The 16,635-nt window shown below is 40.9% G+C and overlaps 1 protein-coding gene across 1 annotated transcript; it reads right to left on the bottom strand.

Annotated features, from left to right (window-relative positions):
• Nucleotides 1-828: 828 nt before the first annotated feature.
• LOC307038381 (uncharacterized protein) lies at nucleotides 829-5,830 on the bottom strand. The gene is made up of 5 exons (XM_079696299.1): nucleotides 5,593-5,830; nucleotides 4,228-4,332; nucleotides 2,559-2,642; nucleotides 2,248-2,379; nucleotides 829-2,135 (listed from the first exon to the last, which is right to left on the bottom strand). Exons 1-5 carry the CDS (start codon nucleotides 5,792-5,794, stop codon nucleotides 1,852-1,854), a joined length of 807 nt encoding a protein of 268 aa, XP_079552425.1. The 5' UTR covers nucleotides 5,795-5,830; the 3' UTR covers nucleotides 829-1,851.
• Nucleotides 5,831-16,635: the final 10,805 nt, after the last annotated feature.

The following is a 16,635-nucleotide window of genomic DNA, read 5'->3' as shown; positions in this document are numbered from 1 at the left end:
GATTACTGTTGTGAGAAGGAGCAGGCTTTACAGAAGCTCAGAGACAAAGAGAGAGAAAGAGTCACAGTGATGGCAGACTGTCTCTTCTTTCTCTAACACAGCAAAACAATAGGCTGAGCGACAGAGACATAGACTTGTTTACAAGTTGAAGAACAAACTAAATAGCTGACATGTTCAACAATGTACAATATACATAAACTCAAACACATTTCATTACCAATGTGCATTTTCAATAACTCTAAAGGCCTTGTTCCCATGAAATTGTTTATAATATTATTAGTGGTTTGCATTTCTGCGTAGGAAATGTGGTGTTATTACATATCATTTAAGTTATTTGAAATTACATTTTTACTATTATAATGTGGATTATCAAATGTTGAAATTGTTGTTTAGAAATCACTCCATGGCTGGTCAGTGAAAATAGGTCAATGCAATAAAATAATGATCATCCACTTGTTCAAACATTAATGACAGTGAGATAAAGTGACCTCAATGAGGCTGTTCATTGGCTGATATGATCAAAGACTTTCCAGAAACCAAAGTCACATGACTATAAAATATATTTTCTCTCTTTGCTTCCTCAATAAATGCAGTATAGTTACAAAGTCGGACTTTTAAAGAACAACACAATGTTATAAAAACATCTACAGGCAGGAAGTAGCAGCCTTATATGATCTTCACAACAACCGAAATGTTCCTAAATCATATTAAACTCTCTCTCCCAAAACTAAACACAAGCGCTGAGTCAGAAAGTCAGAATATGACAAAGTGTAAAGCGTCTCATCTGAAAACAGATCAGTGACTGTGTTCACAGAGCCTGCTCTCACCAACATCTGAGACAGCTATTGGTGAGTGTTTCATCTCTCATTTCAAAACAGATAAGACACATGTTTTTGGTTTTCTTCAAACATTGAGATTTATTTTTTGTTATAATCAACTTTGCGTGTTTACAAAAAGTATTGCAGTGATATGTCTATGCAAGGCCGGATTAGTACCTCCAGGGGCCCCTGGGCACTGAGCACTCATGCCCCCCCAACCCACATACCAACTAGTAACACCACGCCTACCCAATCCTACCAACATGACCAATATTTAGAATTTTCAGTCAATCTGGCATGTCAAATCGAACACCTATTTGTCAAAATCAGGGACGCAGCCACATAGTTCAACCAAAGTAGGTCTAGCCTTTTGCCCTTTCAGTCAAAAATCACAAGACAAAGATACAATGGATAAGATCTCAAGACAGTGTATGGCTCAAGAAGACCTAGGTAATATCAATCAAACCCTCAGAACAGCACCCCACTTAATGCCAACATATGACTGGCTGGCTGTACAAGTACACTAGGAGTTCTATTGGTCACAAATATCGAGAGTTACAAAAGTAAAATATGTAGTGAAATTGTGTGGTTACTCAAAGGTGGGGCTGTGATTCGGCTATACACCGCCGCCGCGTAGTAATAAAGTTGAGCGCATACATAGTGAGACCTACAGTACAGAGACCAACAGTAATGTGACCCTATGGAAAAGCTGTGTTATTTATGGCGAAGAGTGAGTGTCATTTAAAACAATGTATGATGAGTGAGGTTGTGCCCGAAAAAAAAATCTTGTCACTGAGGGCCCTCTTTGCTCAAGGGCCCCTGGGCACTTGACCAGGTTGCCCATATGGTTAATCCGGCCTTGTTTCTATGATCGTATTCAAATCAAATCAAGAGAACATGAAACAACATGTGTGATATTTATGAATGGCTGTTTCTGTGAAGCCTGTCAGTCAGCTTTCATTTACAGGAGAAACACAATGAGACTTTAATACAACAAAATAGAGCATATAGCTGAATAATATGAGTTTCCCTTTCACATGGTGAAAAGCAGATGACCACTGAAAGTGCTATGGTGAGATTCATTGTCAAATATTTGATCGTTTGGCCACAAACGCAAAAACACAACATCTCCGACCTCTAGAAGCAGCGTGGCACCATTTGCAGATGACCCATAACCTGACGGCTGACGTTCATATGCATGACAAATATGCTCTCCATTCTTGATCAACCCAGCAGCTGAAGCTTGTGAAAGATCTCCATCAGCACCTACGTAGAACTCAAAGTGGTAGGCTCCTCTCACTGGTGCAATGAAAAAACCTGTGGGACATTTGTTGTCAGTGCAGCTTACTTGAGCTTTGTTTGCTGATCACGTATTAGTATTCAGCATAGCGGAAAACCTAATATGATTTTTAAATGTATGTTTGAGTACCTGTGATTGGGTTGTAGGCATTCCCAATGTTTGTGTAGACTTTTCTGAAGACCAGATTAGTGTGAGTGTTAAATGGTCCGATAGTTCCTGAGCCTGAAGCCAACAGAGAGGCTGTGAAAGCCACCTGTTTGACTGAGATAGAGAGAGAGAGAGATAGAGAGAGAGAGAGAAAAAGAGAGAGAGAGAGAGAGAAATAGAGAGAGAGGGACACACATTTTATTTACCTACTGTGAATGAAAGTTTTGAAATATGCACATATTTGGGAATGAGCCTGTTCAAAACCAAATTTAATCATTTAGATCGATGTTTACCTTCTGCGTCTCTCCTCAGAGCCTCCACCTGGTTGTCTGTGACATTTGACCTGGCTCTCACAGCGATCAGCTCTGCTGCTTGTACTGTGAAGAAAGTGACGTCATTACATATTTGAGTCTGAAAGAAATAGTGTTTGATAGTTATAAGTATTTCATCATCACTGTCTTCATCAAGGTTAGCTTTGCCTATGGAACATTTATGTTTTTAAAAAATACATATATAGCCTATAAAATATTATAATATACACTATCATAAATCATTTTCACTATGAATAGTTTGAGGCAGGGGCGGACTGGCCATCGGGACGTTCGGGACGAATCCTGATGGGCCGGTACTGAAGTACCGGTACTGAAGTAGGTAACCGGCAGGGCTCGACATTTTTAATGGAAGCACTATTTAGAGATCCCGGGCCAGCATAACGTACTTTCCACCCGCCCGCTCGGGCCACTAAAAATATTGCTTTAAAATAATTTTCCTGTGGTATTTGTATTTTGACTAGCAATTTAGTTAAATTGTTTCGTTTATCAATGCTACAACATAGCGTTTCGTGAGTCGGTTGTCATTGTTGGGTGAAAAGCAAACAGCTGTTTGCTGCGGAGCGCAGCGCGAGCAGGCTCCCGTGAGCGGGAGCGCGCTCCTTCACTACAGACTATCGCGCCACCTAACCATTCGCCAAAAATGTTTTTAATACCAGCGGTAACCGGCCAAGCGCCGGGCAAAAAACTATCTTCAAATAAAAGAAAGTTACCGGAGGAGTTAAAGGAGAGTGACAGGGAGCATGAGAAGAAGAGGGAGAGAAAGTTTCAGCCAGCTTGATCGATAGAGTTGGCTTCTAGTGTTGCAGTGACGCGTCCTAAAACCCTTTTATAATCTATCGATTAGATTTATAATTCGAAAATTATAAAAGTAGGGTAGACATGTGGAGATTATCCGGCTGAACAAAACGTGCATTTATCCAACAGGTTTGTTTTCCACCGATCTTATTTCCAGCTATTTTCCAAAACCCTGTGGAGAAGTCCCATTGCTTTTTGTCGAGGGAACCAGCAGCTTATTTCCTGGTTTTAGGACGCGTCACTGCACCTCTCAATATGATGCCAATATAAACAAGGTCTTCTGTCGGCTCTGTACATCAATGCCGACCTATGCTGACAAGTAAGTGAAGAGACAATATAAAGGTATTTGCGAAATGTCCCAGCAGTTTAGGATAATGAAGGTTCTCAAATCAATTACATAGCCATGTCTAACTCCTAATGACAGGAAGGCAGAAAGCGCATTACACAAATAATAATACTCATAATAATAGCAGACATTTTTAAACAATGACCACAATATTTTATTTTAATAAACCAATATGAACAATTGAGGAAAATGAGGAAGAACTGATGATTCAAATGTTGTAGTACAAGTAGTAATGTAGTTAGTGCATACATTACTATTGCAACACATGTGTTAATTTTCTTCATTATTAGTCGATTTTTTTTTGGACGAATGCTCCGGGCCAGTGATAATATAATGCCAGTGGCATTTTACCCTTAATGTCTACCTCTGCGGTAAGTCACTAGCACCGTGGTGGGCCGGCGGTACCGAAGTGGGCTGGTCGAGAGTCCCGGGCTGATTTGTAGTCCCAGTCCGCCCCTGGTTTGAGCCATGATCTTGTCCACACATTACCTTGAAGTTGTTGCTTTAGCTTGTCCCCCTCAGTCTTCTGCTTCTCCAGCTCAGTCTTCAGCTTCTCCCCCTCAGTCTTCTGCTTCTCCAGCTGAGCGGTTTGTGCTTTATTAAATAATCAAACGAATGTATAGTTATTAATTGAATAATAAAAACAAATTCATTCCTGCACTACTTTCGTTTCTTTCACAGCTAAGTTTAATACTCGATTCTGATTGGTCCATTTTTTTATTGCAGAGGTTGTTAATACAAGATAACACACAGCTGCTTAGCAAAAATAATGACCGTTGCTAAGGAGAATCAAGGGAGATAAGGAAAGAGCTTCAAAGTCAGAGTGTTGAACGTCTGAGAAATCAACAGAAGATGGCAGACAGGAAGTAAACACTAACAGGAACACTTTATGGGCTGTTCTGGCATTGTTTAAGGACTTGTTAGTGGAAAAGAAAGTGTGAACGTACTCGCACAGTAACAGTTAACCCCGATCAGTGCTGCCATTCATCTTAAGTTCAGACATTCTGCAGTTCCAGCCGTTGGTACGCAGTGGAACGGAGCATTTTTATTAGCAATACGATACGTCTTAAGTTAATAAAATCATTTAGAAATGACTAATGACTCAAGTCGTTGGTTTGTTGGGATCAAAATCCCTCCGCTTCACGTTGGGCTCCATGATCACCCAGTGTTCTTTTTTCATTAACGACCGCCTCGCTGCACATCGTCCCTTACTATTTCACTTCATTGTGTAGTCACTATTTTAGCCACGTTAACAACATGACTCTGGATACAACAATGTGCGTTATTCAGTTGCTACAGACATTGTGATTTGACTGCCACCAGAAAGACATTTTGAGTGACAAACTGGGTTGGACACATCAAGTGGACATTGTATTAGGTCCGATAGCTTGGTTTATAACTCAACTACAGATGCTCCCATCAGCCTCAGCTGTATGTTGCTGAGGTGCTGATTAGCATACGATAGCAGCATGCTAACATGCCTCACTAGCCTTTTGATCACCTCCTTCCTTTAGAAATGAAGTTGTGATTGTCAGACATGTTCTCTGCAACATCAGATTATTGCTGTTGTTCTAAAATAAAAGGTGAACAAGCATATAACAATAGTTGTTCAGACTGAAAGATGTTACATCTGTTAATGCATGTATTCTCACACATGCAACGTTGAGAAGAAGGCTACATGAGGTTCCCTGAACACTTTAACGACTGTTGTGATGTCTACATGTAGCAAACAGAAGAAGAGTGTAGAGAGGTAGAACAGTATCATTATCTGCAAGTAATCCTGTAAACTGGTTTAGTGAAAACACTTTCTACAAGAACGGTTTCCATCTGCCCCCACCTTACACACCACAGTACCTTCGTTCTCTCTCTGAAGGTGCCTCGTCTCCACCCTCTGTTCAGCCAAAGAGGCGCTCATCTCTCTCAGCACAGCGTGGATGTCTTGAGGACAGGTCTGTTGGTGCTCAGACACATTTGTTGGTTCTCCTCCCTGGGATTCAGCAGGATGTGGAACAATGTCATTGTCAGACTGAAGAGGAAAACACATGGTCCTCTCCATTCTCAAAGTGGCAGTCTGTTCAGATCTACTTTAGAGTTTCTGTGGTAATCCCAGCTTTATATAGTGTCTTCTGCTGATCAATCATTACTGAACATATTGACCATAAACATGTGGAAAAAAAGACCTTTGAGCATGTTCTCAGGAAAACAACACGAGAAACAAAGCAGACAAACATAAATGATCTACAAGTAGGCCTACAGTGCCTGTATGATGGAGTGTAGCTCAAACTTAATAATCAGTTTACCAACATTCAAAAAGTATATAGAGAGGCGAAGTCCCGTCCTTCTACTTCCGCTCCATGGGACCTTATTTCGAAAAAATGATGTATTGAAGTCAATGGAGAGAGAAAGATTATCTTCCGATCCCGTTTGAATTGTGCCATGAATTACACATATGATGTTTCTCAATCTTAAAAAATAATTTCCATGTCATAAAGTCAGAGTTTGTCGTAAAACTGTTGAAATATAAGACTATGAAAAATACGCAACTAGAAAGACTACAAATCCCAGAGTCGCGTAACTGATGTCACAATTGTTTTCCTCCACTAAATAAGAGGTAAGATAACTTTAACAAGATGTATGTGTGCTTAGTACCAGGCTGTTATCATACCAGCAAATGGGTCTTACTCGTTCTTTCGCTTCCCGTCTGATGAAGGGACCAGGAGTGGCTGGATCAAGTTAGCTACCTAGCTAGTAGCAAGCACGTTAGTTAGCATTACAGCCGGCTTAGCCTTGTCATTTGTATTAGCCTTAACATGAAGTCACATTAAGTTAACCAAAGTGTTAAACAGTAGAGTAGTAGTCATATTTCGTGAACCCTTTGAAGAGTACTGTCACACCGGTGTGATCATTCTATAATACACCTTTAAGCCCGGATGCCCCCGGTGGAGAAATGCTAACGATAACGCTACATTAGCATCTGCAGTCTTTTATTACTTCATGCTATCTGCACAAATGGTTGACATTAAACATTAAAAAGACCAGGCAGTTCAGAGAGAATCAAAGGAAGACAGGCAGACAGCTTTGCATGACATTCTGCTGGACGTGTTTCATTGTGGTGATAGTGAGGGTAGTCAATCCCTTTTTTGGCAAGACGGTAGTGACGGCCATCTTGGTGACGTGTGTTGTTGTGCGAGACCACAGATGTAGTTCATTGACCCTTTCACACAAAAAAAATCTTACTTCAGTTTTACGACAAAACATTTTTTTTTTTACTTGCAAAATTATCTTTCACATTGACAAAAATCATATGAGTAATACGTGGCACAATTCAAACGAGATCGAAAGATAACTTTTCTCTCTCCATTGACTTCAATATATAATTTTTCTGTGTGTGTGTGTGTGTGTGTGTGTGTGTGTGTGTGTAGGAAATCTCTTTGTTTCAATTACAATTTAAAAACTACAATATGAATAGACAAACATTAAAATCACCTGGTGGCAGTTAACAGTGTCAGTAAAAAAACAAGTCAATGTAAACAACATCAGTATCATCTGTAGGCTACTAGTTTAACCCTTATGTTGTGTTCGGGTCTCCCGTGATCCGTTTCCAGTTAAAATGATATAATAACTACGCTCTAGTTTTTTTTTTAACGGAACAAGGTTTCATGATATCCTCCACAACAGCTACATAAGCACTACAAAACAGATTTTGACAATTTTAGCCAAGTCTGAAGGTCTAGAAAAAAAGTGTATAATTTGGTGTTGGGGTCTGGGGAGACCCAGCAGAATTGTTTTGGGTGACTCAGGGTCAAATTTGGCCCAATCAAGATTCATCTTTGACTTTAGATACCCCTCCCCCACCCCCTTCATCCACTGTAACAATAATGTTTCGCAACATGCACCTGGTCCCCCCTCCCTCTGCCCCCCTCCCCCCACGGGAACTCCACCTTTCTCAAAGAATATGTGCACTAACACTTGAACCTGAACACACACATGCACGTGTGCAATATGTGGTGTAATGTGTTTTGGGCCATAACATTAAATGACAACAGGATTGTACGGTTATGAATGCATAATAAGTGAGTTCAGTCAGACAACTCACGTGTTTCTTTAACATGTTTATTAGAAGCAGCATATAGTTGTGTTTGGCGACTAGGCTCGGTCATCATCACTCCACAGATATACATAGCACGATGAGTTATGATTAAATAACTAACCCCCGAGCCTACAGGTGGAAGCTGGGATGGAAGCTGGTGTGGTGGTGGGGTAGGCAAGCAGCAGCGACGTAGAATAAACTGAACCGCTTAGTACTTTGAGCAACGTATCAGGAAAACACGAATAACAACACAGCACACAAATGTTACTTTTCTTTCAAATGTAACTTGTTTTTTTCGAATTTTAATTGATTTTGACTTTTTTTCCCAGAATTTGGCTTTTCTTTTTAAATCATTTTGTGACATTCTCACTGAAGAGACTTGCAATTATTTGCCCTAGACTTCTGCTTTCAGACGTAGTTAATTATGAAGTTATTACCCTATCTCATAATAATCCAATGCAGAGGCAATCATGTAATATAATACATTATTTTAAATATATTAAATATTTATATATGTATATTTATAGAGTCTTATATATATATAAAACTGGCCCTTTGAGTGCAACCATGATGCTGATGTGGCTCGAGATGAAATTGAGTTTGACCCCCCTGGACTAGAGGGAGGAATGAGACTGCGTTCCTCTTCCCAGACAGCAGAGGGCAGCAGACGCTAACTGTGATCAATGCTGACTCGGCAATCTGCATATTTGGAAAGTCAGCGTTATAAATGAAATCTTTGTTTTAGATCTAGACTTCCAGCTGAAACCACATCTCCCTTTTGAAGTCCCTGTCATCGTATTGTCTTCAGAGGTCTCAGGAGGTAGAATATGTTCTGACCTTTCTCACCTCAAATAATTACAATCAAAACAAAGTGACCTCTGTTTTGAATCCACGTCGTGTGGAGTGAGTCTTATCTGAGTTTATATCAAAGTGAATATATCAGATGAGTGTTATCTCACAGTGTTGTTACCAGGAAAGTAGAGCGAGTTGATCTCCCACACGGAGCCTTATCTGATGACCTTCCGCCTCTTTAACCCTCTGCTTCACCGCGGACATTTATGACCTTTTTATTTTACATGTTGGAAGCTAAATGCTTGTTTCTGTGATAAAGTGTGTATCCAAAATACAGACGGACAGAGCCTTAAGGACACACATGTTCCCATTGAACCTCAGGGAAACCAAAAAAAATAAAAATGCAATACTCAAAAAAGTATTTTGCCGATCAATGATGAATTACACAATGTGAGAAATCTAAAATGAATTAAATTAATGCTTAGCCAATGTTTAGTCTTTTGAGCAGGGGGCGGGGGGGGGGGGGGGGGGGGGGCATTTAAATCTGAAAGAGCTTCAATGGTGTTCTTCAGGCTGTGATGATGTGTTTGTATTACCCAGAGCACTCTTTGTTATTGTATCTACAGGATTACATTTCTAACATTTATTGAGTTTGTACCTTCATCAAAGTACTTTACATGTTAACTTCTTAGAGCCTAGATAGAACAAAGGGAGAGAGTATCAAAAAGTACACAAATAAAATATTTAAATGACCAACAATTCAGAGACGGATACAAAGTCTATTCTCTTGAAAATCAGACATCACTTTTCACGATGTCTGAGGACCTTCAGTGGTGTTCCTCAGGCTGTGATGATGTGTTTGTATTACCCAGAGCACTCTTTGTTATTGTATCTACAGGATTAAAAAATAAACGGTCTAATCTCTAATATTTATTGAGTTGTACATTCATCAAGTAGTGTTTTACATATGAATTCAAGTATAACAAATAAAATCATACATCCCTTTCCCTCCGTCATAAATCATCCATTTCTTCCACTTACTAACTCAAATGTCTTCTCGCTGTAAGGTGGTTTGTCATTCATCCAATTATACGGAGGATTGTTTATTTCTAATCTTCTTTATTTCAAATGTATTTGTTATTTGAAGTCGTGCATGATGTCTGCTTATTTCCGCCGTTTGAGCTCGACATCCACGATTCGCTTTGTTCACTTGTTTTATTATTATTATTAATGATGAACATTTCCCTTTAATTCTGTTATTTCGGTGACTTGTTCTGCGAAGCCCCTGAGCAAGTGTTATTTGTGATATTGGGTTATATAAATAACATTTAATTGACATTTGGCTACCACTTTTAAAATACAAAATAAAATGTTTTTTATTTATTTTTGAAATCACTATTTCCATTTACTTTTCTATCTTTAATGGATTAATTAGTATTGTAATTATATGTATTAATAATAATAATAATAATAATAATAATAATAATAATAAATGTTACTGTTCTCTAAAACATTATTTATTTATTTTTTCCATTTACTTTATACATTTGTTTCCCACATTTACAATGACAATAATTTATATAATTAACTACCAAAGACATACATTAATTTCCATCCATCCATCTTCTCCCGCTTATCCGTGGTCGGGTCTCGGAGGTAGCAGTTCCAGCAGAGAGCCCCAAACTTTCTTTTCCCTGGCCACATCAACCAGCTCTGACTGGGGGGTCCCAAGGCGCTCCCAGGCCAGCGAAGAGATATAATCCCTCCACCTGGTTCTAGGTCTACCCCTTGGTCTCTTCCCAGCTGGACGTGCCTGGAACACCTCCCTAGGGAGGCGCCCAGGTGGCATCCTAACTAGGTGCCCGAACCACCTCAACTGGCTCCTTTGGACGCGAAGGAGGAGCGGTTGAACTCCGAGTCCCTCCCGGATGACTGAACTTCTCACCTTATCCCTAAGGGAGACACCAGCCACCCTGCGGAGAAAACCCATCTCGGCCGCTTGTACCCGCGATCTCGTTCTTTCGGTCATGACCCATCCTTCATGACCATAGTTGAGGGTAGGATGAAAATGGCCCGGTAGACAGAGAGCTTTGCCTTCTGGCTCAGCTCCCTTTTCGTCACACGGTGCGGTAAAGCGACTGCAGTACAGCTCCCACTGCTCCGATTCTCCGACCCATCTCACGCTCCATTGTTCTCTCACTCGAGAACAAGACCCTGAGATACTTGAACTCCTTCACTTGGGGTAAGGACTCATTCCCTACTTGGAGTGGACAGTCCATCGGCTTCCTGCTGAGAACCATGGCCTCAGATTTGGAGGTGCTGATCCTCATCCCAGCCGCTACATTAATATCATTACTATATATATGTTTAAAGAGCCATTTGAATACCTGTGACTGACGGATGTCCTCTCTGTCCTGCAGGCGGCTCAGAGCTGCAGTTCGCTGGAAGACGGAGACTCGCCGTCTGCTGACGGAGGAGGAGTTCCAGCGGGAGGCGGAGGAAGAGACTCGTAAAGCTCTGGATCTGAGGAAGAACTGCAGCAGCCCCGAGTTCAGGTCCTGGAAGACCGTGGCCCGCCTGCAGTCCCCCAAGAGGTGCCCGTAGCTCCCTCTAATCCAAACATGTATATGTCCACGAGTAGCAACAAGCTTGACTCCAACTAAAATACGTCTCAGGTCAGTTTTCTTTACTTAAAGGTCCCCCATGTCTCTTCTACATCAACATGTGTCCCCTCTTCTTCATGTCTCTTCCACATCAACATGTGTCCCCTCTTCTCCATGTCTCTTCTACATCAACATGTGTCCCCTCTTCTTCATGTCTCTTCCACATCAACATGTGTCCCCTCTTCTCCATGTCTCTTCTACATCAACATGTGTCCCCTCTTCTTCATGTCTCTTCTACATCAACATGTGTCCCCTCTTCTTCATGTCTCTTCTACTTCAACATGTGTCCCCTCTTCTCCATGTCTCTTCTACATCAACATGTGTCCCCTCTTCTTCATGTCTCTTCTACATCAACATGTGTCCCCTCTTCTCCATGTCTCTTCTACATCAACATGTGTCCCCTCTTCTCCATGTCTCTTCTACATCAACATGTGTCCCCTCTTCTTCATGTCTCTTCTACATCAACATGTGTCCCCTCTTCTCCATGTCTCTTCTACATCAACATGTGTCCCCTCTTCTCCATGTCTCTTCTACATCAACATGTGTCCCCTCTTCTCCATGTCTCTTCTACATCAACATGTGTCCCCTCTTCTCCATGTCTCTTCTACATCAACATGTGTCCCCTCTTCTTCATGTCTCTTCTACATCAACATGTGTCCCCTCTTCTTCATGTCTCTTCTACTTCAACATGTGTCCCCTCTTCTCCATGTCTCTTCTACATCAACATGTGTCCCCTCTTCTTCATGTCTATTCTACATCAACATGTGTCCCCTCTTCTCCATGTGTCTTCTACATCAACATGTGTCCCCTCTTCTCCATGTCTCTTCTACGTCAACATGTGTCCCCTCTTCTTCATGTCTCTTCTACATCAACATGTGTCCCCTCTGTGTAAAGAGACTCTGAAAGTTTCAGGAACAAAGATTCTCTCTCTTTTTGATCCATTTCTATAAAAACCTGTCTGAAAATGAGCTGATCAGATTTTGGCCACTTGATGATGTCATAACGATGTTTTGTCTTGTGTAACCATTAGCCAATCAGCAACATGACAACGACATGAAACCTCTGGAGATCCCGGAGTGAGACGACGCTTTGTGGAGAATAAAGAGACGATTTAAGTATTGCCTTTCAGGACAAACGATGAGAGGAGAGCCGCTCTGCGCGAGCTAACGTCCGGAGAGAGGAGGACACGGATCGTGGTCTCCAGAGAAATGACAGGAAGTGGAGAGGTCTAAAGACGAAGTGATGTAGCTTCAAAGGATGTAAACAAACTCTTTGTTGAGGGAGAATCTGACGGTGATCGGGAGCGCTTTCTTTTGGAGGTCAAAGCTAATGTTTCACTGTGTGATGGCAGCGTGTACGGGCCAGAGAATGCAAACACTTGAGGAAATAAAAAGTGGTTTTTTTTCTGATTAAACTAGATTTATCTTTTATCTCAATGGGAATAAATTCTGCTCTGTTTTTCGGAATGACTGAAAAATCCCAAAAGAAGCTTTTCCTGATTTCCTAGAAGTCCCACCTCGTTACTTCTGCCAGGTGTTCAGCCCTGATCGTTGCTGACGCATCTTTTTAAGTCTCTGATTCATCAGGAGTTAGTGGTCACAGATCAGAGCGTGTCTGTGTTGGATTGAGACTCAAGTGTCTCCCAATATCTACCAAAAAAAGGGGTTGCATGGAAAGCTTCTTTGCATGAGACGTACCCTTCAACTGAGGCTGAATATGTGCCTTCGTTCATTTATAAATAAGAAGACTTGCGATTAATAATCCCCCATCAGTTTTGCAATTCTGCTTTATTTGTTTTATTGAGCATTTGACCCTAAAACCAATAAATACAGTCGCTTTTGAACTCTAAAAGTCCCAGATTATAAATATATAAGAATCTTTCTTTAAGTATTTATCACGCATTATAACTACAGCGGTGTTTAGTGCAGCCCTGCCGATGTTTCCTGTTCATTCAGAAAAACAAACAGTATTCATTTCCACGATTTCTCCAAACGTTGAGATGAAATAATCTCTGTTTCTTAAATAAATGCTTGACGCTGTTTGTGTTGTCTTTAGCTCAGGAGAGGTTTTGACGTTCAGTGTGTCTGACTTTTGTTTGTGTTTAACTGTTTTCAATTTAATGGACATAAACACAGGAAGTGTCCCCAAAGTATTTTGAATAAAAGAATATGAATTGAGCTCTGACGTGTTTCCATTAGCATCATTGTGAGGTAATGAAAGATAAGGAAAGTCCACGAGGCTTTGGGTAATCACGCATGTCTCCTTTGAAGCCATGAAGCTGTTATTTAAGTGGCTGCAGAGGAGATTTCTGAAGTGGTGGAAAGTGATTTACTCTGCTCCGTCTGTATCCGTGTAACACGAGGCAATCAGATGGAAACATTATGCATAGAAAGAAAAGTCACAGTTACAACGTGTCAGGAACTGCACCTATTCATCGTCTTGACCATCAGATCCATCACATGATCAATAAAGGGTCTCCATAGGGTCTCAAACTCAGGCTGTCTAGCTCTTAATATATAGGATATCTCGTCCAATGGGAGGCCTGACAGCATCCGTGGCAGCCAATGAGTGATGAGTGACTTTTCCCAAAACAATGCCATCCAGGTTTTGGCGTAGAGCGAGCTGAGGACTCTCTATATTCATATAACAGATCTTTGGATCCAGTCAAACCTGCTTTGAAATTATATTCTCTATTCTCCTTCGAGCCTGAATGAAAATTCTCCTATTTTTGGCTGTTTTCCACCAGATTGAGACTTGAGGTTCTTGGTGTTTTTCACAACAACAAAATGCTCAAAATCACAGTATTCTCGCTAATCATTGGCGAGTTACACACTTTGAAGAATACATAATAAATGTCAAATTCAATGTTGGAGCCAATTTTACACATAAAAAAAATACTTTATTTATTGTTTATTCATAATAATATCGTCCTCTTAGGTATATTTTTTTTAATGTTTTTTTTATTAAAGAAATACAAATAAAATATATTCAATGGGTTTGGGGATGTTCTGATTCTGCAGACCCTCTCTCCTCGCACTATTTTAACTATTGTATCTGTGTTATTGTGTTGCTCTGCTGGAGGACCCTGAGACCTCAGTTTCTCATTGATATATCTAAACTGTAGCTATGTTCAAATGACAATACAAGCCTTGAACCTTGAATCTCACCCCATGGCATTTCCCCTTGCACTGTGCCCCCTCTTGTGGCGGAAATGAGTATTACACGTGGAGCTTATTTTAATACTTAATTCATAATGAAACGAACTAGACTTGATAGCAACATGCTAACTGGAAGAGCAGCAGGGCACTATAGCAATGCTAACAGCTACATTGTCACTGGGCAATTAAACACCAGTGGTTTCAATATAAAGCCAAAACAGTATTCCCAATATCAATCAAACATCATGAAGATATTACTTAATGCTTAAGACTTACAACAACAACATTTAAACAACCCAGCTGGACCATTTTATCCCTGAAAGTGTTCATTATTCTGTATATAACAAATATAAGCTGTATTCATTTCACTTACCTGTTGTGAACATCACCTGAACAAGCAAACATGGCGGATTAGCTGCAGGTGGAAGAATCGGGAAAATACGTTACGTGATGACGTCAGACACGATACGAAAGGGAACCACATCGATGCACTTTCACTGATACAAGAAGTCAACAAACTATAGATACAATCCACAACATTACACCAAAGCAGAAAACTGAATCACAAATATCAAATAGACTTTTAGATTGTAATACTTTAGTTTATTGTTGCATTGGAAATGGATTTAGTGGAGTATAAATACCAACAAACAAAAGTACACTGACCTCATAATGTACTCAGGTATTTGAGTAAAAATACTGAGTGACATTATGCCACTGATACGTCATCACGTTGATCCAGCCTGCTCGTTTTTTTAATCCGTCTTCATGGCTCTAACGGCGGACTCAGGGCCGTCCCTCCCTACAGGCCGATCACGCAGACTGCTTGGGGCCTCACCTGGCGGAGGGGGCCTCATCTTCCTATGCGCCTGTGCAGCGCAATTAGTGTTGAAGTTGAGTGTGTTGAAGTAGTGTGGCGCGGCACGTTTTCTCCGCTGCATAGCTCCAATAGCACCCCCCCCCCGTCCCCGTCCCCGTCCCCGTCCACGCTCGCGAAACAGAGGGCCTCATCATATAACTTTGCATGGGGCCTCAAGTTGGCCAGGGACGGCGCTGGGACTCCCTCTGCCGCTCTGCTCCCTGATGTCACTCTAAGTCTTAACTCTCCCAAACAGAACCAAACACTTCAGAGACATGTTCTGTATCTGGACCTATAATATATTGATGAAAAACAGTATAATAGGGGACCTTTAAGTGAGGTTTGGAATGCAGGATGTTTACTGGGTGATTTTCACACTGTGGTTTTAATAAGTTTATTTAAATAACTTTGTTGATCTTGTTTTTAGCTCTATTTCCATCTCACTGAACATAGTCCCTGTATGTGAACTGGGTCAGCTGATAAGGCTGGTTATGAATCAAGAGGAGGACCTGCAGACAGGAGAGAAGGGCTGAGTGTCGAGTGGAGTGGGAGAGGATTCGTGTGGATCGAATTCAACAAGTGGACATGTGCTGAGACTGAGTAGACGGAGATAGGAGTGAACGTTGAAGTGAGTGCGGGATTGAGAGCAGCTGGTGGAATGGCTTCTTTGAGTCCTGGAGAGGAGGATATGGAAAGTGCATCTGAAGGAGGATGGAATTAAGTAAGGAAAAAGACTTCAAGAAAGAAGATAGACATGTCAAGTGACAGTCTTAGTGAATCTGATTCACAGAATGAATTGAAGAGAGTGAAGAAAAGGATTGAGAATGAAGAGTGGAAAGTGATTGTGGAGTTTGGTGAGCAATCCGCAGCTAAGCTACATCCAGTGGCCCTGACTAAAGCAATTCACAAAGAAATTGGATCCATAAAACAATCAAGATTTCTGAGCAAAGGACGGATGTTGGTTGAGTTGATTAATGCAAGACAACAGGAAAAGTTACTGAAAATGAAGACCCTGAATGAAGTTCGAATTAAATGCCATGTTCCTGGAACAAATCAGAAAATACTTGGAGTTATCAGTGGAGTTCCCATAGAAATAGGCTTAGAAGAACTCAAGAAGGAAATGAAAGGGGGGAAAGTGACTGTAGTTAAGCGTCTTCCTACTAGGTATCAAGGTAAGATAGTGGATAGTTTGTCTGTTCTTCTTCAGTTTGAAGAATCAATTCAACAGAAGATAATGATCGGTTGCATGAGCTTTCCAGTAAGAGAATTCATCCCTAAACCTCTGCGCTGCTTTAAGTGCCAAAGGTTTGGGCATGTGGCAGACAAGTGCAAAGC

Source organism: Notothenia rossii (assembly GCF_949606895.1).
Source record: "Notothenia rossii genome assembly, contig: SUPER_4_unloc_1, whole genome shotgun sequence".
Taxonomy (NCBI): Eukaryota; Metazoa; Chordata; class Actinopteri; order Perciformes; family Nototheniidae; genus Notothenia; species Notothenia rossii.
The sequence above is the reverse complement of the archived record's forward strand: the minus strand, read 5'-3'. Positions and strand labels throughout refer to the sequence as shown.